Source organism: Ruditapes philippinarum, unplaced genomic scaffold (genome assembly GCF_026571515.1).
Source record: "Ruditapes philippinarum isolate M1 unplaced genomic scaffold, ASM2657151v2 ctg1727_1_1_1_1, whole genome shotgun sequence".
NCBI lineage: Eukaryota > Metazoa > Mollusca > Bivalvia > Venerida > Veneridae > Ruditapes > Ruditapes philippinarum.
Genome location: NW_026865072.1, coordinates 38,398 through 64,866, shown reverse-complemented (window position 1 = coordinate 64,866; position 26,469 = coordinate 38,398). Strand labels below are relative to the sequence as shown.

At 31.2% G+C, this 26,469-nt stretch overlaps 1 protein-coding gene across 3 annotated transcripts in view; it reads left to right on the top strand.

Moving 5' to 3' along the window:
• The window catches only part of LOC132727724 (OTU domain-containing protein 4-like), a 67,083-nt gene that overhangs the window by 25,223 nt on the left and 15,391 nt on the right, over positions 1-26,469 (top strand). For all 3 annotated transcript variants that reach the window (XM_060713292.1, XM_060713290.1, XM_060713291.1), the window contains exons 9-12: positions 293-404; positions 8,258-8,316; positions 16,556-16,650; positions 17,133-17,220. In XM_060713292.1, the coding sequence (XP_060569275.1) occupies positions 293-404; positions 8,258-8,316; positions 16,556-16,650; positions 17,133-17,220 (354 nt within the window). The remainder of the gene's footprint in view (positions 1-292; positions 405-8,257; positions 8,317-16,555; positions 16,651-17,132; positions 17,221-26,469) is intronic.

The window sequence follows — 26,469 nt, the reverse complement described above, 5'->3', positions numbered from 1 at the left end:
GATATAGATCTGTAGTGTAACAGGATATCGGAAGCAGCAGAAGTTTGCCTATTGTTAGGATAACGTTTTTGAGATTTGCTTTGATAAAGCGTTTACTTGAAAACTGTTTTAACAGCGATTGTAACTGCTGTAAAAGTGAAAAAATAAACGATTTTCTTAAAAGACATGTCAATATGTTTAGATTAAAGCAGAGATAGGATCCAGCTGTTGTGAATTGTATTTGAATATTCATATGTAAGAAACGTGTTGTTTGATTAGTTAGTGATGGTTTTATAATTGTTGTTTGCTACAGGACCGTAACTTACGTAGAATATCACCACCAGTTCCGTACAGGATAGCTAAGGCACTGGACCCGTGTATCTATAGAAACGTAGAACTGGATATCTGGGAAGAAGAGAAAAGGGGTATGTTTTGATTTTCTTGTTTATTTCTTCATATCATCATGACAAGAAATAGGAATTTCTTTAGAAATTAAATTTAAGATAGAGAATATCTACTGAAGACACTGATGTTAAAATGTGGTTGCTAAAGAATCCTGAAAAAAAAAAATTACATATAAAAATGACGATGCATAATCTTAATGGATATTCTAAACAAAATTCAAATATTTTGGATGTAGATTATGAATATGGTACGAAGTGAAATTTGAAAATGACACTTGTTCTTATTTTGGTTTGACACTTTTTAATTTTATGTTATTTTTGTTCTATTATTTTTTATGGCAGTTTTTAACCTACATCCTAGATTTGAATATATCTTATTTTATATTTTTCGCATTTATAATTTCTTTTTCTTTCAAGCCACTGCTTTTTAATCATTTTGCCATAAATAATTGATCATAAAAAATTCACTTGGCCATATAAATTTCTTACTTTAGATGTAGATACTACTATGATTCAGATCTGTATAAGGTTATAATTTTAAAGTAATTTTAACAGACTGGATAATGATGAATTTTGAGAAATGGTGAAATCATTTTTACAGAAAAGCTGATTTCTTAATTAACACTTAATAAACTATAAAATTGCAGATTGACTTAATATACTGTACTTCTATATCTACAACACTTTAAATAAACTGTAAAATTGCAGATTGACTTTATTAAATTAATATACTTCTTTATCCACAACTCTTTTATAAGTGAAGCACTATAATGTATATTTACAAATAAACAGTAATTTGACACTTTGATAGTGATAAATCCGTAACACAGCCCGTAACACAGCCTGTTATCTTCTAGTTGGGTTGAACCTGGGAAAAGATAATTATTTACTTTAATAACATAACATGATGATATCATAAAATTATATTATTAATATTTAAGAGTTTATCAAAATTTTGACCCATTAGATATTAATAAATCTGATCAGTATGCTTACATCAATTTTGTTACAACAATCGAGACTCCCCAGAATTCAACAACTCTGTCTAATAGCGGATCTTGTTTCAGTCTGCCCATAAATAAATGACTCCAGTGTCTTATGTGACAAGCACCCATGATCATAATGGTGATCATTATGTAAATCTTTTGTAGATGTCAGAATTTTATTTTTTATTTCCTTTTGGTTTGTGTTTCCTTGGTTAAGTTATTTTCAAAGTTTATCATAGGTTTATTTTACAATGCACCGAAGATAATTTCATACTACTTCTTGAATTTTCATTCTTCAACCTATGCAACAAAAATTAGTTAAAACACACTCGCACATACATGAACTTAAAAAAATAAACATTTGATTTGATAAGAACAAAGCATTTAGATACTTCACAGTTGAAGGAAACAAATAAAAAGTATTCATTCATCTGGCATTATTATATCTTTAAAGTATTTGATGTTTAATTAACAAGTTATCAAAATTTGTATGATTTAGTTTTATTATATTCTGGTCATAAATGAAAATAATGAAAGTTTACCATCTTTTTTTTAAAAAAAAACATTGACTGTTAAAGGGTCTCAAATTTTATCTAATGAAAATGGGCCCCACCCCAGCGGTCATAGAAAAAAAAAACTTCTCAAAAGTGCTATAGAGCTTAGATATTTGGTATGTAACATTATCTAGTGGGTTTGTACCAAGTTTCTATTGGGTCAAAATTGGCCCAGTTGCAGGGGTCATGGGTTTTTCTAATATGTATATTATATTAACTAAGGAGCCAGAAAAAACTTTAAAAAAAAAACTCATCTCTGAAACCTCTTAGACTAGAGCTTAAATATTTGGCTTGTGTTGTGGGCAGACCTCTACCATAAGTTTGTTCAAATTATAGCTCAAGGGTCGAAATTGGCTCTACCCAGGGTTATGGGTTTCCAGAGACCCTTGGTTCGAGTCCCGGCTGCGGTGTGCCGATTTTTCGTGCAATTTTTCTATATATATATATATAATAACTTTAAAAATCTTTGACTTGAAAAATGCAAGGGCTTTAGGGTATTTGGCATACATCATTGTCTAGTGGGTCTTTACTAAGTTTGTTCAGCACCATTCTCTAGTGGGTCTTTACCAAGTTTGTTCAAATTATTGCCTTAGAGTCTAAATTGGAAATGGGAAACATGGGTTTCTTCAGTGTTGTTATATTTTCTGGTCCTTCGGGATCATTGATGCCAACACTATAAAGTGTTGAGAATTGAGTACCGCTCAAGCCGGTGCTAGGGGGCGAAAGGGATGTTGCACTTAATCATTATCCCTCATGTACAGACTCAATCAAACCGTATCTGCGATTCTTATGTTATTTTGTTGTGATTAATGCTTCCGAGGGATCACTTTGTTTCCAGAATTTTTTGTTCCTTATAATATATGTATATGATTAAAACTTAACAACTCTTTTTCTGAAACTTCACAGGCTATATAGCTTATATATCTGGCATGAAACATTGTCTAGTTGACCTTCTGTATAATTAGACCCCTGCCCCTACATGACCCAGTGACCCCCTTTTTGTATTTAAAGCTACAGGTATAACATAAATTTGACTACATTAGGGCAGGCAAAATTTGATTTTGACTAATTTGTCCATTTTCATCAGAAGCATTTCTAATGTTGTCTGTCTGATATATATATATAGCTAATTCTTGAAAATGTCGACTTGTCCATTTGGACTATGGGACTTACCTTGGCAATACAAACGATTGGTTATGTTGCTCGTCACAAGTGCTAGTGCAAAATTAAACTTTAATGTCAGTTACCTAAGATTTTGTCAAGTGACTTTTTTTGGTATTTTGAACTATATGCAAATTTTCAGATGTTGAATTTAACTTTGACATTAGTTGACCAAGATTTGACCCAGTGATCTACTTTTTGTAAATAGAGTAAAATGTTGACCATTTGCACAGTTTAAGCAAGGATTTTAATCATTAACAATGATTGTGTGCATGCACCATTCGCTCATAATGAAAAAATACTAACATATTTCTTTCATACAGGTAATTTGGATTTACACTGATACAAAATTCAAACAAAAAATCTGTAAATTGCAGGCAGCAGAGATATAGCTTTATACGCTTAAAGGTACACTATAGAAATAACAACAAAAAATTGTCAGATATTGGAAAGTTTTACTTATTCACCAAAGAAAAGCACATCTAAAGATAAATTTGTTAATTAAAACTGGTGTCTGTCATTTTTGATGAAACATGAAGAGGGTGGGTTCAGGAAACCATTCATATTTTGTCATTTATCAATTGGGGCATCATTTTTTTTTCAGAAGTAATTATTTACACACTGTTTTGAACATGGGGAGGATTACCATCCTGATTACCAAATATAAACATTTTAAATTATGAAACTACCATAATTGCACACATTTCACGCTTAAAGTCATATAACAAAACTTTAAATATTTCTTAAATAAAGATTTTTCAAGAAAATTAAAATAAACCATTACACTTTCCAGATAATAAAGAAATGATAAGAAAAAAAGTACAAAAACTGAAAATGAATACTCTTCAGAATTTTTTACAAAAAGAAAAATGTCCTTGTTCTGGTTAAATTTCAAAGAGGTGCTCTTTTGCTAAGAATTCAAATGTAATACAAAAAGTACTTGAATGTATTTAATGCAGAAAGTTCTTAAAATACAAGATAACTGTTAACAGAAAATATGCATTTCTTTTCTCATTTCAATATTTGATATAATTATCTTTTTGCTCTCTGAAATAAATTTATCTATTAGCTACATTAATTATCCATTATTTTTTAAACTACACTGTTATTTTACTAGAATTTAAAAATTCCAATTTTGGTAAATAGTATTGAGTTTCAACTAAGTAATCATTTTAATCTTAGCCAGAATTTTCAACAAAAAAGCTGGTACTAAAAGATAGGTTAATGCCAGTGAGTTGATAGGTTCAAAACAATTTTTACTGTTCATAATTTCTACATTTGTGAAAGGATTTCTCCACACAATGACTGGACTATTGTTAATTGCCTTGGTATAATCATATTGTGGGGATTTTATGAATTGATTTATTTTTTTGGCAGAATTAATAGCCCTTTAAATCAGCTAAATTCGTCTCAAGATTCTTTGAAGATGGACTTTCATCATGGGCAGTGCTCTAGGTAAATGTTAAATGGAACAGTTGTCAAGATAAATAGCCATTATTATTCAAATATTTAGTAAATAGGTTTGTTTAAAAATGATGTCAATTTTCATAATAATTTATTTTATTTCAGATAATTTAGATGACTTTTAACACTTAACTTGAATATATTTAGGTATGATTATTGCCAATTAGTAATACTAATGATCCTTCAAATCAATGGAGAAACTATAAAACCATTCAGTTGTGTTAAAAAATTTAAAAAGAATTTCACTAATCAGCACTCTCCAAGTAAATTACATATCAATATTAGTAAAAATTTTATTAATGTTGCAAACCACTTAATTTTGTGTCTTGTTTAGAATTTTTTTTTTCAATGGATGTTGCACAACAGATTCATGGCTCGTAAAATGAACAGTTTACTTTCTGATGAGGGATTTTAGTAAGTCATTTACTTTTATTTGTGAAAAAAAAACATGCATTTGAGGTTATAATATATATGTACTCGGTACCAAAAAGTTATAAAATAATTTTACCTATATTATAATATAGGCTACAGCAAAAAACATAGGATGATTTGACATAGCTTATAATATAGGCTACAGCAAAAACCATAGATTGATGTGTCACGGTATTGCAAAAATGTAAATATACTCATACTTTATAGTATATAGTGTACTCTTAAATTGTAAGTTTAAATTGTAAGTATGACCAAGATTATAATTAAGGTACTGTTAAGTTATGAATATGACATAGATAATAACATAAAAATTATGGTACTACAAAATGTTATGTTTGACTTTGTTTGCAAAATTGTAAATATAAAAGGATCCAAAGACCCAATTTGGTCATAGCTTTGATAGATGAAAGTTTCTTAGTAAGTGAGCATTACATCTTAGCCACTGAGACAATTGAAAAAATGTAGAACTATTTCTATATGATAATATTGTATCCTCTCTTTTTGCAGGTTTCAGCTTTTAGTTATGATAAAAATTGAATAAAATTCATAATTATGCCACTTTTATTGAACCAGATTTAGACAAACACAAGTCAGGTTTACATTTTAATTTATGTATATGTTTGCATCAACCTGGGTATCTGAAAGAAATGTTACATTTGTCAAAATATACAAAGATACATTTTATATAGGTGTTCATCATTTAAAACTCAGATCAATTTTTCTTTTGCTCTGTGTAAAATGTATACATTGCACTTGTTCTTTTATAATTATATTTACCTAGTTTTAATAAGGTTTTCTTCTTTGTAAGATGATGGCACACCTTTTTCATTTTCTTTAACATTACTATAATATATATATATATATATATATATATATATATATATATATATATATATATATATATATATAATATATATATATATATATATATACAATACAAATGTAAGTGTGATGAGATATATATATATATATATCTCATCACACTTATATTGTATTGATAAGATAGTCATACCAACCAGCCATTGCATTGTTTCTTCTGTTTGAAAAAAAAGAGTAAAAAAGCTTCATATTCTTTTGCTTTATTAGAGAGAAACCTGTGACCATTATATAAACTATGGCAATGAAAAGAAATCATCAAATTGCGAAAGTAAAATAAGCATTATTATTGTTGCTTTCGTATAATGTTCATCACATTAGTGAGGCATTACATAAAATCAATATCATTTCTGTTAATATATTTGAAGTAGTCATTTGCAATTGTACCCAAAATGGGCAATAAAAACTGGAGAGTAAATGTTTTATAGATTGATATGTGCAAGGTCGTGTCCAGGTGCCAAGGTTATAAAGAAATTCTCAAAACTCAGATCTCGGGTATATGATTGGTCAAAACCGTCTCAGAATGTACGCTGGCCAAGAGGTTTGAGACAGAACTAAGAAAAAGTTTTTATAACCTTGAGATTCAAACACTGCCGCCAGGGTCTCAGATTTAGTGGTCACTAGTAGTTACATTAGTTGGAGAAGTGTTGGGCTTTGATCACAATTTTCTTTGTTTGATAATCTGGTAGTGTTACTATAAAAATGAGCAAGTAACCCATTCTACTCCTAACAGTTACTATGATCTAGAACAAACTTAAAATAATAAGAGGAATACAATATATATATAATATACCCAAATTTGTTTCAGTTTTCATTTGAATTAATTTGAGTTTAGTTTTGAAGCATCCTTCAAAATGAGACAAAAAAGAGTCATAAATTATTATTTTTTAGAATTAATGCAATAAGGGGACCATAATGAAAATAATTTTGTGCTATCACATGTCTTGACTTATTCATTCTCATGTATGTAATATATATATTTGTATAATACATGTGTTGTAATTGTTTATGTAGATGTATTCCTTACCGAAATAAATCTATCTAATGCAACCATTGAAGTCTATAGATATATCTTAGTATAAATAAAGTTATATTTATCCTGTCTGTGATGGTAAAATGAGCAGTACTAGCATATAATTATAGCTATTTATAACTTGTACATTTACATTAATCCTGTAATCCTAACAACTGTGGACGACTCTACCTAATTAGGCAAATGAAAGAAAATCATTACAGATATTTTGTGTACTGAATGTAAAGGTCACTGTGTCGGTTTTTATGCTTTCATATAGCTTGATTAAATCATGTTTCTTTTCCAGATCAGATCAATGTATTGCATGGTAGACGGCCATGATTGGATATACTAGTATACTGTAATACATATGTGACATATTTTTCAATGATTAAAGGAAAAGGAATATGTCTAGAGAAAATGTTGAACATAATTACTATCCATCAATAAATAATACTGTCCTAGAATATGAGTGTAGGTGATTGAAAAAAGTTGACTACAAATATCTAGGGCTGTGTTTAGAAACTGTATTGCAATACTTGTCGGCCATATTGATGCATCGGGAGGTACAATATGTATTGCAGTACTTGTCGCCCATATTGATGCATCAGGAGGTACAATATGTATTGCAGTACTTGTCGGCCATATTGATGCATCGGGAGGTACAATATGTATTGCAGTACTTGTCGGCCATATTGATGCATCGGGAGGTACAATATGTATTGCAGTACTTGTCGCCATATTGATGCATTGGGAGGTACAATATGTATTGCAGTACTTGTCGGCCATATTGATGCATCGGGAGGTACAATATGTATTGCAGTACTTGTCGGCCATATTGATGCATTGGGGAGGTACAATATGTATTGCAGTACTTGTCGGCCATATTGATGCATCGGGAGGTACAATATGTATTGCAGTACTTGTCGGCCATATTGATGCATCGGGAAGTACAATATGTATTGCAGTACTTGTCGGCCATATTGATGCATCGGGAGGTACAATATGTATTGCAGTACTTGTCGGCCATATTGATGCATCGGGAGGTACAATATGTATTGCAGTACTTGTCGGCCATATTGATGCATCGGGAGGTACAATATGTATTGCAGTACTTGTCGGCCATATTGATGCATCGGGAGGTACAATATGTATTGCAGTACTTGTCGGCCATATTGATGCATCGGAGGTACAATATGTATTGCAGTACTTGTCGGCCATATTGATGCATCGTGAGGTACAATATGTATTGCATTGTGATGTATTGCATGTTTTAATTTTATTTATACATCGGTGACCTGGGCAGATAGCGATGAATAGTTACACCTCTACAGGTATCATTATTGCTGATGTTGTATTAATGTGGTGTTTATTTTTTGTTTGTTTCAGAGCAAATCAAAGAGTCTCCCGAATACAGAGAACGGTTTGCACCCGGAGACAAATGCCAGGTTAGTTTTTAGCTATATTCCAGCTTAAAGTGATCAAACATCCGCTTGTTTGAGATCTGCTGATGTCCTTTTGCATGTAATCTGTCTATATCTTCCAACAGCATCTGATGAATTTTAGCTTGTCTGTTTCAAAGAAAAAGTCGTGCTATTATGATCACTGCTGCATCGTCATTATGCAAAAACTTTAATGGCCCATTATTCAAACATTTAAAAAAAAAACTTGCTCATCATGACAAGGTGCAGTTATTAGATAAGGGGCATAACTCTGAAAGCAATATTTTTTGAGTTAAGCCCCCTTTTTAATTTGGAATTTTTGACAGACGAGCGTTGACACAGCATGCTGTGCCCTTGTTTAATCTTTCTAACTTCTTGGTAGAGAAAATTGTTTGTTTACTATGGAATGTTCCAAAATAAGATTATTGTAGTATAATATTGAAGACTATTGCAAAGAGAAATTTAATGTTTCTATTGTTTATCAAACTCCTATATTCTCATGTATTGATCTCGGTTTAATATGCAGGGAACAAAACCTAATGCTTGTGCAAGAAAATGATTCAAAATCAATGTGCTATTCTGTACATGAACTTGCAGTTTTCCACATGATCTTTCTTAATGCAAATTGATCTGGAGGATATGTTATGATATAGTTAAGGTTTAAAAGATATCATAAAAATAATTATTATATAATATATTATAAGGATTGTAAGTATCTACTGACAAATTGAAATTACCTTTGATGGTCAGATACTATTGGATTATACACTCAAAAAGTTGTAAGTTAGTTTAATTCTTGCAGCTAAGATTCTACCTTTTTTCTGTGTTCCCTCTTCAAAGTAGTGGCAACATACAGGGATTACTTCTCCGTCCTCTGTCCTTCCGTCACAAAACTTGTCTGTAATATCCCGGCACAATTTTATGCAAACTTTAGAATGATCAGTTCCAAGCCTAGTTGTAAGAGTTATGGCCCTTGAATTATTTATGTTTATTAAAGTTATGTCTGTACTGTTGTAATGACCTCTCTTTTACCAGTAATGCAATTTGAGTGAAACTTTATATGATTGAGCTATACCTCACGTTCTTGTAATAAAAGATTTATGTTCTAGATATTATAAGTCAATACCATTATCTACTTTCTTTTGTCCTGACTATTTTGCCCTGTATTCAACTTAGGGGTTACAAACTGGCGCATGCCATTCAATACATTATCATGTAGATCTGATGATTGTCCTATCATGTAACAAGGTTTTTATATTGAATGACAATCAACTTGTAATATGTAGGATGTTTTTTTCTCTGTCTTTCACATTCCATTAAAAACAGAAGGTCCAAAATGCTTATGAAAAATTTGTATTGAATTGAAAAAGTCAGTGTCTGATTTAAAATCAAAATAATTAAGGCTATGTTACATGGATGATATTTGCAAAATGTTTGTAATCTATTAATTTTGCAAGTACAAAATGTATGAATAAAGGTACCAAAGCCTCCATCTTTTTAGCTCACCTGTCACAAAGTGACAGGGTGAGCTTTTGTGATCGCTTTTCGTCCGGCGTCCGTCCGTCGTCCGTCCGTCCGTCCGTCCGTAAACTTTTACTTTAAATGACATCTCCTCATAAACCACTAAGCCAATTTCATCCAAACTTCACAGGAATGTTCCTTTGGTAGTCACCTTTAAAAATTGTTCAAAGAATTTAATTCCATGCAGAACTCTGGTTGCCATGGCAACCGAAAGAAAAAACTTTAAATATCTTCTTTTAAAAAACCATAAGAGCTAGAGCTTAGATATTTGGCATGAAACATCTTCTAGTGAGTGTCTACCAAGTTTGTTCAAATAAAAGCCCTGGGGTCAAAATTGGCCCTGCCCCGGGGGTCATTGATTTTCCCTATATACATATAGTAAAAACTTAAAAAATCTTCTTTAAAAGAACCAAAAGAGCTACAGCTAAGATATTTAGCATGAAACATGTTCTAAATGGGTGTCTACCAAGTTTGTTCAAATAAAAGCCCTGGGTCAAAATTGGCCCCACCCCGGGGGTCATTGATTTTCCCTATATGCATATAGTAAAAACTTAAAAAATCTTTATTTAAAGAACTCAAAGAGCTATGGCTAAGATATTTAGCATCAAACATGTTCTAATAGGTGTCTACCAAGTTTGTTCAAATAAAAGCCCTGGGGTCAAAATTGGCCCCGCCCCAGGGGGTCATTGATTTTCCCTATATGCATATAGTAAAAACTTAAAAAAATCTTCTTTTAAAGAACCAAAAGAGTTAAAGCTAAGATATTTAGCATGAAACATGTTCTAATAAGTGTCTACCAAGTTTGTTCAAATAAAAGACCTGGGGTCAAAATTGGCCCCGCCCCGGGGTCATTGATTTTCTTTTTATGTGTATAGCAAAAACTTAAAAATCTTCTTTGAGAAAACCCAAATAGCTAGAGTTTAGATATTAAGCATGAAACATCTTCTAGTAAGTGTCTACAAAGTTTGTTCAAATAAAAGCCCTGGGGTCAAAACTGGCCCGGCCCCAGGGGTGTCATTGTTTTTAACTATATGTGTATAGTAAAAACTTTAAAAAAATCTTCTTTCAATAAAGCCCAATGAGCTAGAGCTTAGATGTTTAGCATGAAACATCTTCTTATGGGTGTCTACCGAGTTTGTGCAAATAAAAGCCCTTGGGTTAAATTGGCCCTGCAACGTTGGGGGGGGGGGGGGGTGGGGGGCCTATATACAGGTGAGCGACCTCAGGGCCATCATGGCCCTCTTGTTTAGTTTGTTGAAAATTGTGTATGTCTCTTTAAAGTGTACTGCAAAAATTTTAAATTTTAAAAAAGAATACTTACACAATGCTTGTATGGAAGAAAGATGGTAGGAAAAAGCCTTAAAAGCAAATGGGGCATTCAGGAAATCATTGCTAAATGGTTAAATTCCTATTAAAGAAGCAGAATAATATTTTGTTCCAGAACATTTTATTCCGTTTATGTACAAAATTTATGTGTTAAATAAAAGAGCCATTTTTGTAAAACAACTCTTTCAAGACTCAACCATTATACAATATGAGCTGCGTCATGACAAAACCAACATAGTGCGTTTGCGACCAGCATGGATACAGACCAGCCTGCACATCCACGCAGTCTGATCAGGATCCATTCTGTTCGTTTACCAAGCCTATTACAAGTAGAGAAACTGATAGCAAACAGCATGGATCCTGATCAGACTGCGCAGATGCGCAGGCTGGTCTGTATCCATGCTGGTCGCAAATGCACTATGTTGGTTTTGTCGTGACCCAGCTCATATAATGTTACTGTTAATAAAATTTATATAAATATGTTATAAGATACAGCTTTATACCCTTGAACAGTTTGTCTGCTATCAAAAGTAATGTGTAAATTATTGTTTTGTTTTGGATTGACTTGTGGAATGACTTGTATTTACCACAGTAAAATATTTATAATTGGCAGCCCTGAATTTAAATTATGTTCACAAGCATAGCCATATTAAATTTTATTATCAATTCTGTTCACTAGTAACCTCTGGTATTGTGTAGAGCATAGGTATTGTATATAGCATAATTCACTTGCCAAACATAGGGTCAATATCATGCTTAAAATCTTCAGACATTCATGGCTTCACTGAGTATAAATTAAAAGATAAATTTAACTTTAGTCCATTAAACTGACGTGAATGCATTTTGTGGGAGACTCATTCAGATGGAACAGCTTCAGAATTAATATTTTCATACTAAATATCATATATGCATAAACCTCAGCAAAATGCTTTTAGTCAAATTTGTTGAATTTTTTAATGAATTGTAAATTTTAGCTGTTCTTACTTGATTGATCATGCATATTGTGATGTTATCTCCCTGTGTCAGAACTCTGGTGGTATCAATACAAGTGTTGACTTATCTGAACCGATGTGCTATTGCCAACAACAAATTATTTATCATAATAAACAAATCATTTATGTTAAATAGTTTGGTTTCAGCTTTAAAAGATGTCTTACATTTTAATTCACTAACAGTAAAAATATCTTGATATGATCCACTTTTTGTGTTACCGTATATAAGTGTCAGATTTAGAGTGTTCAAAACAGACGTCTTACATTTTTATTCAGTCACAATTATCTGAAACTAGAAAAGTGTGAAACAAAAATTGTAATAAGATTTGACATTATCCACTTTTTGTTTGTTATATTGTCTGATGTAGAATGAGGTAACAGAGAGTATTTGACATTGTTATGTCAATTGGTTATAATGCAATTAAAAGTAAAAGTGCCCATAGTATGTTGCTATAACAAGTGTTCAAAATTAACGAGAGTGCATAATATTGCTTGCCACCTTATCAGTACTCTGACTTTTCTCTTATAAATGGCCGGCTTTGATTCAAGCAATGATACAAGTTAAAATATTTAGGCTACCAAGAAGGGTGCAGTGATGAGAAGTGACTTGTGCTTGTACTGGCAAGACATGGTTCATATTGAATTGTATAGGCTCGCAAGACAGGGTACAGTGATTATGTTTATATACTGTGTTATTGAAAGGATTATAATTGATACATCCTATTAGGCATGAATTTGTAAAAAAAATTCACCTTTAAAGCAATACGCATCCAATGCATCCAGATTCATGCTAATTTTCATGAAAACATATTTTCACTTGTAAAAATTCTCTAGTATCTTAGTACTTTGTTTCTTCCTTTTTGGACCAATAACTTAGGGAGGAATAAGTCCTGTTTATTTAACTTGGAAGACACTGTTCCCATGTCCAGTAGATGACCATTGTTTTTGTGGTCAAAGATTAAGTGAAACCTACTGCTTTGACATTAATATATTGTTTGACCAATTACTAGAGAAGCTTTGGTCTACAGCATTAAGATTTAAAGTAGAAGTTGATAACGTGGATTGATTTTATGATCAATAGGTCATTGTCACTGTGGCCTTGACCACTAAAAGCTTGCCTGACCATTAACCTGAAAATGCTTTGGTCTACAGTCTTTTGATTTGGTGTAGAGGTTGTTCATGGTTCATGACTAGAAGATTGCTGTTTTGGTTTTAAGGTTAAATGTCAAGTTCACTGTGACCTTAACCACTTAAAACTTGTTCAACCAATAACCAGAGAGCATTTTGACCTAGTAGTTCTAAGATTTAGTCTGGAGGTTGGTCATGACTAGTAGATGGCCGCTTTTGATTTTGAGGTCACAGTGATGCATCAAATAATACTGTTTGATCAAGAATAGTAAGTCACGCAGTATAAATACTGTTTGTGAAACACATAATACTGTTATTTCAAAGTATTTGTTATAATAATGTTATTACAAATGAATGCATTATATAATTATAACTTTTTAACATAACACTTTACTTTTATAAGATATGATTTGCATCTGTGACAGCAAATGAAGCTGGGGGTACATACGTGTCCTATAGACATATTTCATTTAGTTTAAACATTCATTTTAACCCTCACTCAGCTTGAAATGAAAGAGATAAGCCTCTCTTCCATTATAGACCCAGGTCAACCTGCTCAGAGCATAAATTGAGACTTGTTACTTTAAGTTTTTTACATTATGAACTCTTTAGGAACTGATATCAATTCTGTTAGTAACTAGTATAACATAACTCCTTTATAATGAACTGATTCAACTATCAAGTTTAAAATAGGGCAAATCCATAAACAAATTTAGCAGGAAAACTGTTAAAAGGGCTGTAGGATTTTTGAAAGGCTATAAATTGCATTCTTATGTTTGTTTAAGCCTCTTGCATCTTGCCTCTTAAATATCAAAATGTTTATCACTTTTTGTACATTTCAACACCTTCACTTTTGTACAAGTTTGTTTGATAAGGCACATTAAATTTGCCTTAAGAAAAGTGTCTATCATTGCTTGGATACTCTCTAAAGCTTTTAAACAGTGTGCTGAAAATAATGGTGTTTACAAAATCACTGTCTATGGTGCAAGCATTATGTAAGAATTGCAGAAAAAGGTAAAATATTAGACAGTTTGGTGCCTGAAAAAGATGTAAAGAAATTACCTTGATACATAATTAAAGGTGAAGAATGTAGTTTTAAAACATAAATTTACGCATAATAAAAACAATCTATGGATAATAGAGCTTGACTCCACCTTAAATTTACAATCATATCAAGATATGATTTTCCTTTCATGTTTATCATGTACCGTAACATTTGAATATTTGGTCATGATAGCAAGTGAAGTAAGTGGTTTACATAAAATTATCATGATTTTGAAATGTATTCTTCTCCTCCATACACTATAAGGTTCATGTGAGACTGTATTCAAAACCTCCCCAATTTACATTTCTTTAGTTGTCAGTGTAAAAACATTTCCTGTAAGGACATGAACATTATATGTAGGTGAAAATGACAAACATTTAATGTGAGGGGTACTTAAGGATCTGAGTAGTCTTAATTGAATTTAAATTAGGTTGTCATAGTGCTTTAATGGACTAAACCAATGTCCTGCTGACTGGCTTTGATAAGTGTGTCAATTATGTTAATGACAGTTTGAAGCTCATTAAGATGTTTTGAATGCTTGCTCTGCATGAAATATCATAAGATTCTATTGTGATTTAAAATATTTGATCTTGAGTAAAACATATTCATCATAATTTTATGCTGATACAAATAATATTTACTGTCTTGTAAATATAAATAAGGCTTATTTTAATCACTTTCTGTCTTTAAAAAATTCAAATATGGTAATTATTTCTTTTAACTGTCTTATGAATTAATTAAGCTGACTTTGTCCTCTGTCAGACTTGTCAGTCAGGTTTGCAACAGTTTCCAGGAAGTCTGGTGTGTTTTGTCTATGTCTTCTAAAAGTGTAAAAAGTTCATCATTTTGCTGTCCTTGAATAGTCAAATATTATTTTGCTTTTTAACAAGAAGTACTGTAGGTCTTCTATGAACAATATGTTAAACCAGAGAGTTGTCTTAATGTTCATTACAGTGTTGGTTTTTACTTAATACTGAATAAGATATCAAAATAGTTTATCATACTGTCTAATCTAGAAAAGAAGTCATGATATTTTATGTACTATAAAAATTATATATCTCACTATGGTAGGGAATTCTGTATAATGTCTGCATCTGATTAATGGGCAATACTTGAATAATTAGAGTACCTGTGAATATTGTAATTACATGTTGATGTGATGTGCATGATAACTTACTTTTCATGTAGAAAATGGTGTCTCTTGCTTTGATATTCATTATCTGATGAATACCTTTTCTTGTAAGATACTAAGATTTTAAATGTCAAATCTAGTGAGGCAGAAATTCTGAGGTAAAAACTGTTACCTTTTGAAAGTGTCAAAAGCAAAATGTTCTGTTGTTTTTTTGTGTGCACATTTTGCTTCAAATGCACTTTCAAAAATTAGGATAAGAATTTTAAACTTTATAAGTTCCTTGATGAAATGCTGATTAAATGAAAATATTATGTGGAAATTTGCCAGTTGTGCAAACGTGATCCACTGTAGGTGAAATATGCTGTGAGGTTACAATTCAATTTAAACTCATAACTGTTATTGCAAGAAAGGTTCAATTGAATTATTTAGGCTCCCAAGAAAGGAACAGTGATCGGAAGTAACATGTGCCAGGGTACACATTGAATTGTATAGGCTTACAAGACTATGTAATTACTAATTATCTTTTATATTTCTTACTTTTGTGGATTCCTACAGTATTAGAACTGTGAATTTGACATTTGATATATTTTTACTAGGTATGTACATAAGAATTATAAATTTACATTATAAAAATGCACACAAATGGATTTGATTCTGTAATAAGTGAGCTTGAGGAAATCTGCTTTAGAAATCTAATGTGAGTTTAAGGGGCTGCATGGCTGAGTGGTTATTGCGCTGGACTTGTTTGATTGCAAGCTGAGAAGATGAGGTGGAATAATCTGTTCTTGCATTATTATAATAGTGACCAAAAATAATAATGCAATTTGTTCAACAGAATTTTTGTGCCTGTCACTAAAATGAATGCATAAGAAGAAATTAATACTGAATATTTGATGTATATATTTCAAAGTAAAATGTAACTTAAAATATATAAATGAGGTGAACATTGGTAATGAGTAAACATTTCTTTTATAAAACTTAACTAGAGTGATTATTGGGATATTTTGTATTTAAAGAACTAATAACTAACTAACTTACTTAGAACTAACTAAAAGATCTAATTTGAATATAAAGGTAAATAAATTATTTTATATATTTCAGGTGATATTAGAAGGTGAACATTATCATGGGCATATACAGGAAATAAGTGCTGAAGATAATACTGCAGTTGTTTTCATTCATGAACTTGGAGAAAAGTAAGTTTTTTACTTCCAGACTGGAAAATCGGCTGCCGCTGTGGTGTAAACGGTCTCCTACCAAACCTTATATTCATAAAGTCTACAATGGACCATTGAGCTACTGTTCATTTCATACAGTTATGAAAATGACAGGAATATGCCGTATGTTTAGAGGTCCATACAAATGTTGAATTGTTCATGTGTTCATATAACATCTAAGTACTTGTACATTTTGAAATTTCTAAAACTAATTCATATCTTGATATAGAAAATACCTTATTTTGTTTTCAATATATATTTTTTACCAGAATATACTTGTGAATTTTTAGAGGTCTCATAAAAAATAAAGCTCTTCTAAAAAGTAATGCTGAGAAATCGTTTCTGTATTTTTATATTAGCTATTTAGCATCTTTGGAAACCTGTAAAATCAATATAAAATTAATACATTGAATTTCAGAACATTATTGGTTATAAGTATGTATATATTTTTCTGTTAATAGGAAATCTGTGTTAATCAGCTGTTTGAAGACCCCTCCTTCACCTAGATATAGCTGTTTGTCTCATTCTAAATACTTAAAGAGGAAACAGGTAATTTATTCTTATATACTTATTATATTTCAACGATCAGCAACCCATACCATTTAATGTAGGGTAGGTATAGTTAAATAAACTTTTTATTATCCAAATTTTTTTTTCTGTTGAACATGATTATTCTTTATATGTATAAGTTATATGCATTTAAAAATATCATAGGATGGTGTTTTTTATTCGAGTTTAGACCCAAATTTTTTTAATCTATCTCAGTATATATTTAAGAGACTGGTATAAAGATGAAATTCTCACAAATCATTGACAGACTTACGATCAATGTTTATTTCAAAAGAGACAATTTGTTTGGCAACATAAAAAATTTTGAACAATTTTTTATTTTAGGCCTTATATTTATTTTTGAAATCCCATATTCTGATAACTAAAAATCTATCTCACATTTTGTCTGTAAGAAAGTAACTAGCATACCAAGAGGTTTGAACATTTTGGTTTACTGATCTTCCATGAGGGCCTGGCAAAAACTTATTTCATCATAGCATAATTTTATAAAATACAATCAATATTTAAACAAAATGTTAACCCAAAATATTATATCTATACGACAGAGCCGGAAAACTTATTGTTTTACTATGAATTTGCGAGTATTATAATGAAAAAATAGTAATTTTATTAAGGAAAATAGGTCTTTTTAGTGAAGGTGATTTTTAAGTAGAATATAACATTCATATAGGTTCATTACTAAATATATTGAACTAGTTGAATAAAACAATATTATGCTCCCCAGAGGCTCGGATCATATAATTTCATTAAATTAAGTTTTGAACCTTAAACACTCATTCAATATCTCCTATTAACTGGCTTTTTTGTACTCCTACAAGAAGTACAAACTTCATGTATATATATATATATCAAATAGCTATAAATTACAAAGGTAAGTTGTGAAATACAAGCTGGACAAAAAGTGTAACCTGGCAGGAAATTGTATTGGTGCAGTATTTCAGTATTGATTGGGTTAATTATGATCAAGTTGGGTCTTTTTGCAATTACATTTTATGACCAGATGTTGCTATGAACCACAGCAACAGTCACCTACATAGTGACTCTTTTCTCTTCTTTTCTTCATAATAAAAACCAATTACTTTGTGTGGATTGAAGTGAAAATGTCCTGGGTCACTTACAGATGAGTTCATTTGCATTATTATACATGCATATTTCAGCTAGTATGGAATACACCCTCTTTACATCTTTGAGTTCTGTCACAAAAAAGAAACAGTAATAGTTTTAGATTTTGTAAAACAGTACAGTATCATAACCTTATGATTTCTGTATAATATAATATATTGATATGTTGTTACTGTAGTTACCTTAGTTCTTTTATTTTCCAGCAATTTGTCATTTAAAGAGAAGAAAGCTTACTGTCAATTATTTATTTTACTGATATTAAGTTATTTATCTTACTTTAAAGGGACTCCACTTAGGTTTTTTTGACATAACAGGACTGTAAATAAATTTTAGAGATTTATGTTCTATTTGATGAAGGTCTAGACAAATAACTTGCATGTAAAATTTCAGATCAGTCCTTCACTCTGAATTTCCAGAATGACTATATTAATTGTAAAAAAAATTACCCAAAATTGAAAAGGTTTGCAAATCCATCTAATAATAGCACAAAAATATGATTTTCAATTTATTTCCAAGTATATATCTCAATTATCTTGTGCATTTTGTTATGTTTAAGTTTTGCAGCTGATCTATGTAAGAAATTTAAACTACACCGTTTTTAGGCTTTTTGACCTAAGTGTACTTCCTTTAAAATACATATTGTTATAATTTTAAGTTAATAATATATAGCAATAACTTTATGTAATGGATGGTAACACATTTTATACTTCTTTGTACTGTCAGAATAACACAGTCTGTGGATAGGTTGTACTGATTTTCACAATGAAAACAAACCCAGAATTATCAAATTTTGAATTAAAAATTAATTAATAAATGGAACATCAAAGCATCGTTTACATTGAGTTTTACATTATTTTAATTAGATGATCTGATACACAGGCTGGTTTGTAGCAACATGTTCATATCTGTAATAAATCATCAAAATAATTTTGTATGCATTTGTCAATATTGGTTTAAGAATGAGAGCAATGTGACACCCCTATTTAAGATCCCTATCATTTTATCTAAATGGACATTGTCAACATATTTACAAATAATAAAATTCTAATTTATTACCAATTACATTTTGCTTTATTAGTTGTTTCTATTTTAATCTGATACAAATTTTATGTACAGTAATGGCTATAGGGCATTTTTTTTAACCTGTCCCGAGATGGCTTTTATATCAAATGAAATATCTATCACTGCAAATGTAAATTAATTAGATTTCAATTATCTAAGAACAATTTAACAGGCTATTAATTAGATTTAAAGGTTTGAACTGAAAGCATTTGATTTGTAAGTCCAGATTTCAGATTTGGAACCATCCAGTGCTACACCCAGAAACATATTAATGAGATAATATCAGAGAATAAGCATTAGAATTGAAATTTAAGAAAGTGACTTATTTGGCAACCTTTGATATGTCATTTGAACATAACCCTTAATGGGGTGAAGCTAACCATTTAAGGGAATGTTAATGTCATTTATTTTTTGGTTATGATGGTTTTTACTTAAAGGATAATATAAAAAATGTTTTTAATAGGTCACTAATGATCAGTATAATGGTTATAATTATAAGATTAAATTGATGAAAGTAATTGGATTTTTTTTTAGGTAGCTGTGACATGAAATAATTCATCAAAATGAGTTATGTATAAATTTGATAAAAGAGTAAAAAGCATTTCTCTGCCATGTTCTCATCATATCTGTACTGTTTTTAAGCCAGAGATTAATGAGGCTTTTCTTTTCACCTTGACATTAAGTGTTGACATTACACTTGATAAAAGTTTTGCTGATTGTAATATTCTCATTAACGAAAGTTGCTCCTTTTAAATTTTATATTATGTCGTTTAAAAACATAATTATTGTAAAGTCATTAAGTTGTCTACTTTAGATTTTACATATGTCATTGAAATTATAATTGTAAAAATCGATTGAAAGTTGACTGAGAAAATTTCTGGTTGCTGTATTGCATGCATTTTTGCAGTGGAGGTTTTTATTAGAAACGTCATAAATCTTTTTGTGCCCCCACGTTAGTGGCGGGCATTTAGATTTACCCTTGTCCGTCTGTCCGTCTGTCCGAGCTCACTGAAATGACGATGTGGGGTGAATATCCATGTTCAATCCGTATAGACGGTACTTGTGATGAAAAACGTTGCTTATGGGGTGCAAATACGTTGCTTATGTGGTTTTAGAGATCAAAGGAGATCAAAGAAAAAACCCCATAATGTCAACTCAGTAGGAACGTCCGTCCGTCCTTCCGTCCGTCCTTCCGTCTGTTCACTTATAATTTGTGTCGCACGTAACTCAAAAAGTATTTGACCTAGAGTCATGACACTTTACAGGAATGTTGATCAGCATGTGTAGTTGTGCACCTGGGTATTTTCGTCTGGATATTTTTAGTATTTTCAGAGTTATTGCCCTTGACTTAGTAAAATTTTGCAATTTTCTACTTGTGTCGCATGTAACTCAAAAAGTATTTGACCTAGAGTCATGAAACTTTACAGGAATGTTGATCAGCATGTGTTGTTGTGCACCTGGGTATTTTCGTCTGGATATTTTTAGTATTTTCAGTTATTGCCCTTGACTTAGTAAAATTTTGCAATTTTCAACTTGTGTCGCATGTAACTCAAAAAGTATTTGACCGAGAGTCATGAAACTTTACAGAAATGTTGATCAGCATGTGTAGTTGTGCACCTGGGTATTTTTGTCTGGATATTTTCAGTATTTGTAGAGTTACAGCCCTTGACTTAGTAAAATTTTGCAATTTTCAACTTGTGTCGCATGTAACTCAAAAAGTATTTGACCTAGAGTGATGAAACTTTACAGGAATGTTGATCAGCATGTGTAGTTGTGCACCTGGGTATTTTCGTCTGGATATTTTTAGTATTTTCAGAGTTATTGCCCTTGACTTAGTAAAATTTTGCAATTTTCAACTTGTGTCGCATGTAACTCAAAAAGTATTTGACCTAGAGTCATGAAACTTTACAGGAATGTTGATCAGCATGTGCAGTTGTGCATCAGAAATTTTCGTCTGGATTTATTTAGAAATTTTTAGAGTTATTGCCCTTCACTTAGAAATTTTTTGCAATTTTCAACTTGTGTCGCAAGTTACTCAAAAAGGATTTGACATAGTCATTAAACCTTATGGGCAGGTTGCTCAGCATATTTAGATTTGCACCTTGGGTTTCGCTTGTGGATTTATCCAGTATTTGTAGAGTTATTTCCCTTGACTTAGTAAAAAGATTGACAGAACAGTGGCGCGATGGGGGCACCCGTTCTCTATGGACACATTTCTAGTTTGTATTAATTATAGTAGGTCACTGGCCAAGATCGCTAACTATATCATAAAGTTTTACTAAAATTATCCCCCTTAGAAACTTGAAAGTTTTCTCCTTGACCACCAATGTACTATCAAACTGGTGAAATGAACATGTATGTTACAGTCAGTTTTATATAAAGTCTCATAATTATGAAATGCATGGCTTAAAAATTTTGGATTTAATTGCGTAAGAATATTGGCCCAGAGTTAATGTAAAATATCTTCATATACATTCCATAGTATTTTACCTTTATCAATGAAAATTGTGAATTGCATCAAACTAATGGGACATGAAATTCATCCATATAGTGAAATTGTCCCATACTATGTCATAGTCATCAGATATTTGTAACAAAAAATCCTACTCCATATTGTGTGATAGATTAATAAAAAGTTGGAAAAATAAAACAGAATTTTATGGAACCACAATCATAGAAATATTTTTATGATAAAACCTTTCCTATCTCATCCACCTGGGTTTTAATGTAAAAAAAATCATAATATTTTAACTGTTTTGTTGTAATGTTGCAATATATATATATTTAATAACACAACTAAGATGATAGTGGAAATAAAAACACATTTAAATGATGTGTGTTCAGCATATTTATGTACATGATGATAATATTAATACATTTTAAGGAGTGTCAACCTAGGTTGAATTTTTGGTTGCTAGTCCCTTTATACTTGAAAATTAGTCATTTGTATTACTGCCTTTTACTGCAGTCAATTGTAACCGTTACTCGTAGCCACTATCTTTCCTTTCACACTTAGGCAACAATCAATTGTAACCACTGCCCTTTCTTTCAGTTAATTGTAACTTAACTGCTATTTCTTTCACCCTTGACTGTGATGGTTTAACAGAGTATTTTGACTGTCATATAGGCTTAAAACAGGGTTGCTTAGCTTCCCCAATACTTTTTGTCATTTTTATTAATGAATTTGTAAAGGAAATAGAAAATTGTCAGCTAAAAGGTATTCAGTTGTTTCCAGATGTTACAGAAATATTGACATTATTATTTGCAGATGATTTAGCTCTGACTTCAGACACTGTTAATGGACTCCAGAAATTGCTTGATTTGTTAAAACAATTTTGTGATCAACACTTTGTCAAGGTTAATCCTAGCAAAACTAAGGTTATGGTTTTTAAAAAAGGGGGGAAACTAAGTATGCATGAAAAGTGGTTTTTTGATGATAACAGATTAGAGACTGTATCAAAGTTTTCATATGTAGGCAACACTTTCACAAGCAAACTGTCTTTTCCTATTATGGCACAGGACCAAAGTATCAAAGCTAAACGAGTTCTTATATCTATTCTAAATAAATTGTATGAGTATGGTCAACTTCCTAAACATGTATTTTTTGAAATATTTGATACAAAAATCAGTCCAATTTTGTTATATGGGAGCGAGATTTGGGGTGCTAGTGAGCAAAAATTCACTGATTCCATTCAAAATTATGCATGTAAAAGATATATGTGCCTTAGTCAAAAAACAATTAATATAGCTATTTTGGGGGATTGTGGCAGATATCCAATGTTTATTACAACTGCTAAAAGAGTTATTAAATATTGGTGTAGAATCATAAAAATGGATGAACAAAGATATGTAAAAAAAGCATACAATATGATGAAATGTTTTGATAACTATGGACAAAATAATTGGGTTACATATGTTAAAAATTTACTTATGAGAAATGGATTTGGGCATATTTGGTTTGATCAGAGTGTACCTAATGAAAAGTTATTCCTTCATCAATTTACTCTTAGACTTAAGGATCAGTATCTTCAACTTTGGCATTCTGATGTGGGAAATAGTTCTAAACTGTCATTGTATGCAAATTATAAGTTAACTTTTGAACATGAAATATATCTGGATTGTGTAACAATTAAAAAATTTAGAAATGCATTGGGTAAATTAAGGACCTCTTCACATGACTTAGAAATATAAAGAGGGAGGTATTCTAACACTGAAAGAAATCAAAGAATATGCAAACTTTGTAATACTGAAATTGAAACTGAATTTCATTTTGTTTTAAAATGTCCCAGATTAACCTCTTTTAGAGAGAAATATATCCCATCTAAATTCTATCAGTCCCCTAATATTAATAAGTTCAATATTTTGATGTCATCGAAAAATGTAGATATTATAATGAGATTGGCTGTGTTTGCATATTGTGCTTTTCAAGAAGGTAAAATGTTGCTAAATGATATTGTTTAAATATGTAATTTAAAATTTATGTATCTACACATTCTGGTTGGTAAATACTATACATATATGTTAAAAAAAAATTATTTCTGTCACTTTATATACATTTATATTAGTAGTTATAAATTGTAATTGATCTATATAGTACACTGGCACTACATCTTGTCATGCTTGTAATGTATATGTTTTGTTGATATGGGCCGGAGGCCAAAATCAAATAAATCTTTTGTCATTGTCATTGAGTTGAGCATATCCAAGGTTGCTTTAGCATCAAAACAATACCACCACTTCATTCTGACAGGGCAGGGTAAAACTTGGTTACTTTGGTTTGATATGTTTGGGTCGTCAGACCAAACAAATAATGGTAGCGAAATTTCAGAGCCTAATACTGTTAATTGCAAATGCCTAAAGTAGTACACTTTTTTGAAGCGGTTACTTCCCTTTATACGAGGGGTGATCCAAAAATTCGTGGACACCCTGCATAAAACAAAAAGTATTAAAGCAAATTGCATGAAATTCTAGTATTTTATTAAGTGAGCATATGTCGGCAAATTCTCAAAATATTGTAAAGATTGTACAAGAATTAACGATTCTGCACCAGTTTATACACATAGACATAACAAAACGCGACGCAGCTCATGACGTCACAAACGACGTTATGCTATCATAGGAAGTAATCTACGTTACCGTTTTGCCTTATAACTTTTCAAAGTATTCCCTTTTAACCCGCACACATTTTTCATGGCGGCGGACCCAGTCTCTAAATGTACTCGCATACCATTCCTGGCTGAAATATGACAGTATGCATTGGGTGGCTCCTCTCAACTCGTCCAGATTGTCAACACTTTCAACAGTTTCTTTGTCTCTTACCTCGACAGGTCGACCAGTCCGCGAATCATCCCCAACACTTTCCCTTCCATCCGAAAATCGGCGATGCCACTTATAGCTAGAGAACAACACACTTATGGTTTATTTGTCACACTTTCGATCATTGTTTTTGTCTCGCCGGGTGTCTTTCCAAGATTTATAACTGTCCGAAGTTCTGCTGGATCCGTGACGTCCATTTTTGATAAAGCTATTTTTAGCACATGTTCTTTAAAGCACGAGCGTAAAATAACCGCAACTTCAAAATGTCTTTTGATACTGACAGAGTGACGTCATACACACACGAACAACGTTATTATAACGTTTCCCGCACTTTTCTTTGTTTGCTCAGGTTTTACATGTATTTAAATGAGATGAAAACGTTTACATAACAGAGAAAAAGTAAACTGCGCCGCGATTTTGATACTTAATGTTTTGATGTTGTCATACATAGATAAAAAATGCAATTGGTGTTTTAAAATTTGGTCAATTAATTAAAAAAGCATTGATTAATAATATCCAAAGAGTTCACCTCGGTAGGACGTCACGTTATGGAGATACACACATTGTCCACAAATTTTTGGATCACCCCTCGTATGTACACTAATGCATTAATTTTCAAGCAAAATAGTTCCCGAATGGTCGAAGATTTCTAATATTGTTTCATTCTTAATAGATATAGTTACATGCTTACAGTAAGCTCCATGATTATTTACATCTGTGTTAAACAACAGGTTTAGCGTTGAAATAATAAGAGTTTTTACAAACGCTAATTTAGAATAATATGGTTTTCTTCAGGCTGTTAACATATAACTTCACCGTGGCCGAGGGGTTTGCACGCTCGCTTATAAATCAAGAGGTCTGGAGTTCAAATCCCAGTTGAGATAACTCATTTTGTTTTTAAATCATTTAAGTCAAATAAACATTGCATTGACTATCAGTGTTGCAATTAGTCTTATAGCCAATTTACTACAGCTAAAACACTGGAAAGCATTGGTGGCACTATACAAAAACAAATTGGTTTATAATCTCACAACCTTCACCTTTCTGACATTCTGAGACCCAAACAAATTCAGCGCCTTCTGTGCTTTGATTATTTACTGGTGCATTACACTTTAATAGAACCTTCATACTTAACATTAAGAGTGTGTTGGTAACATATCTATACTTCTACCATTAAGTTCAGTTTTAGGGCATAATTATGATCTGCTCTGATTCTACTTTAATTTGAAAGGACTCTCATCTGAAAACTTTTTAGTGGATCACAATTCAAGTGGACCAAGAATCTGCTCTATAAAAAGGAATTCTAGGAATACTTATTCTTAGATGATGCAGAAAATTGTAAACTCTGTCATTTAAATGATTTTGCATAAATGTTCAAAAGTTCACTTGATTTGTGAATATTTATAGTTACTATAGATATATACTTCATTACCTATAAGAGTTATTTTACACTTAAAACAGTCCAATTTTTTTTTTCCCTTTTAAGAAATAGTTATAGTAAAAATCCAATTTGAAGTTCAAAATTATAAACTCCTCCCAGGCAGTACACATTTTGTCTACTAACACCTTCGGGGTGTTACTAAATGTTCATTATTGGTCAATTGTTATCATCATTTTAGATCTTGCTACATGTATATAAAAAGGACAATTAAAGTAATAAGAATAATAACAACATATTATATCTTTCAAATGATGGTTGTAAAAATAAAAAAGTGATTAATGGATCAA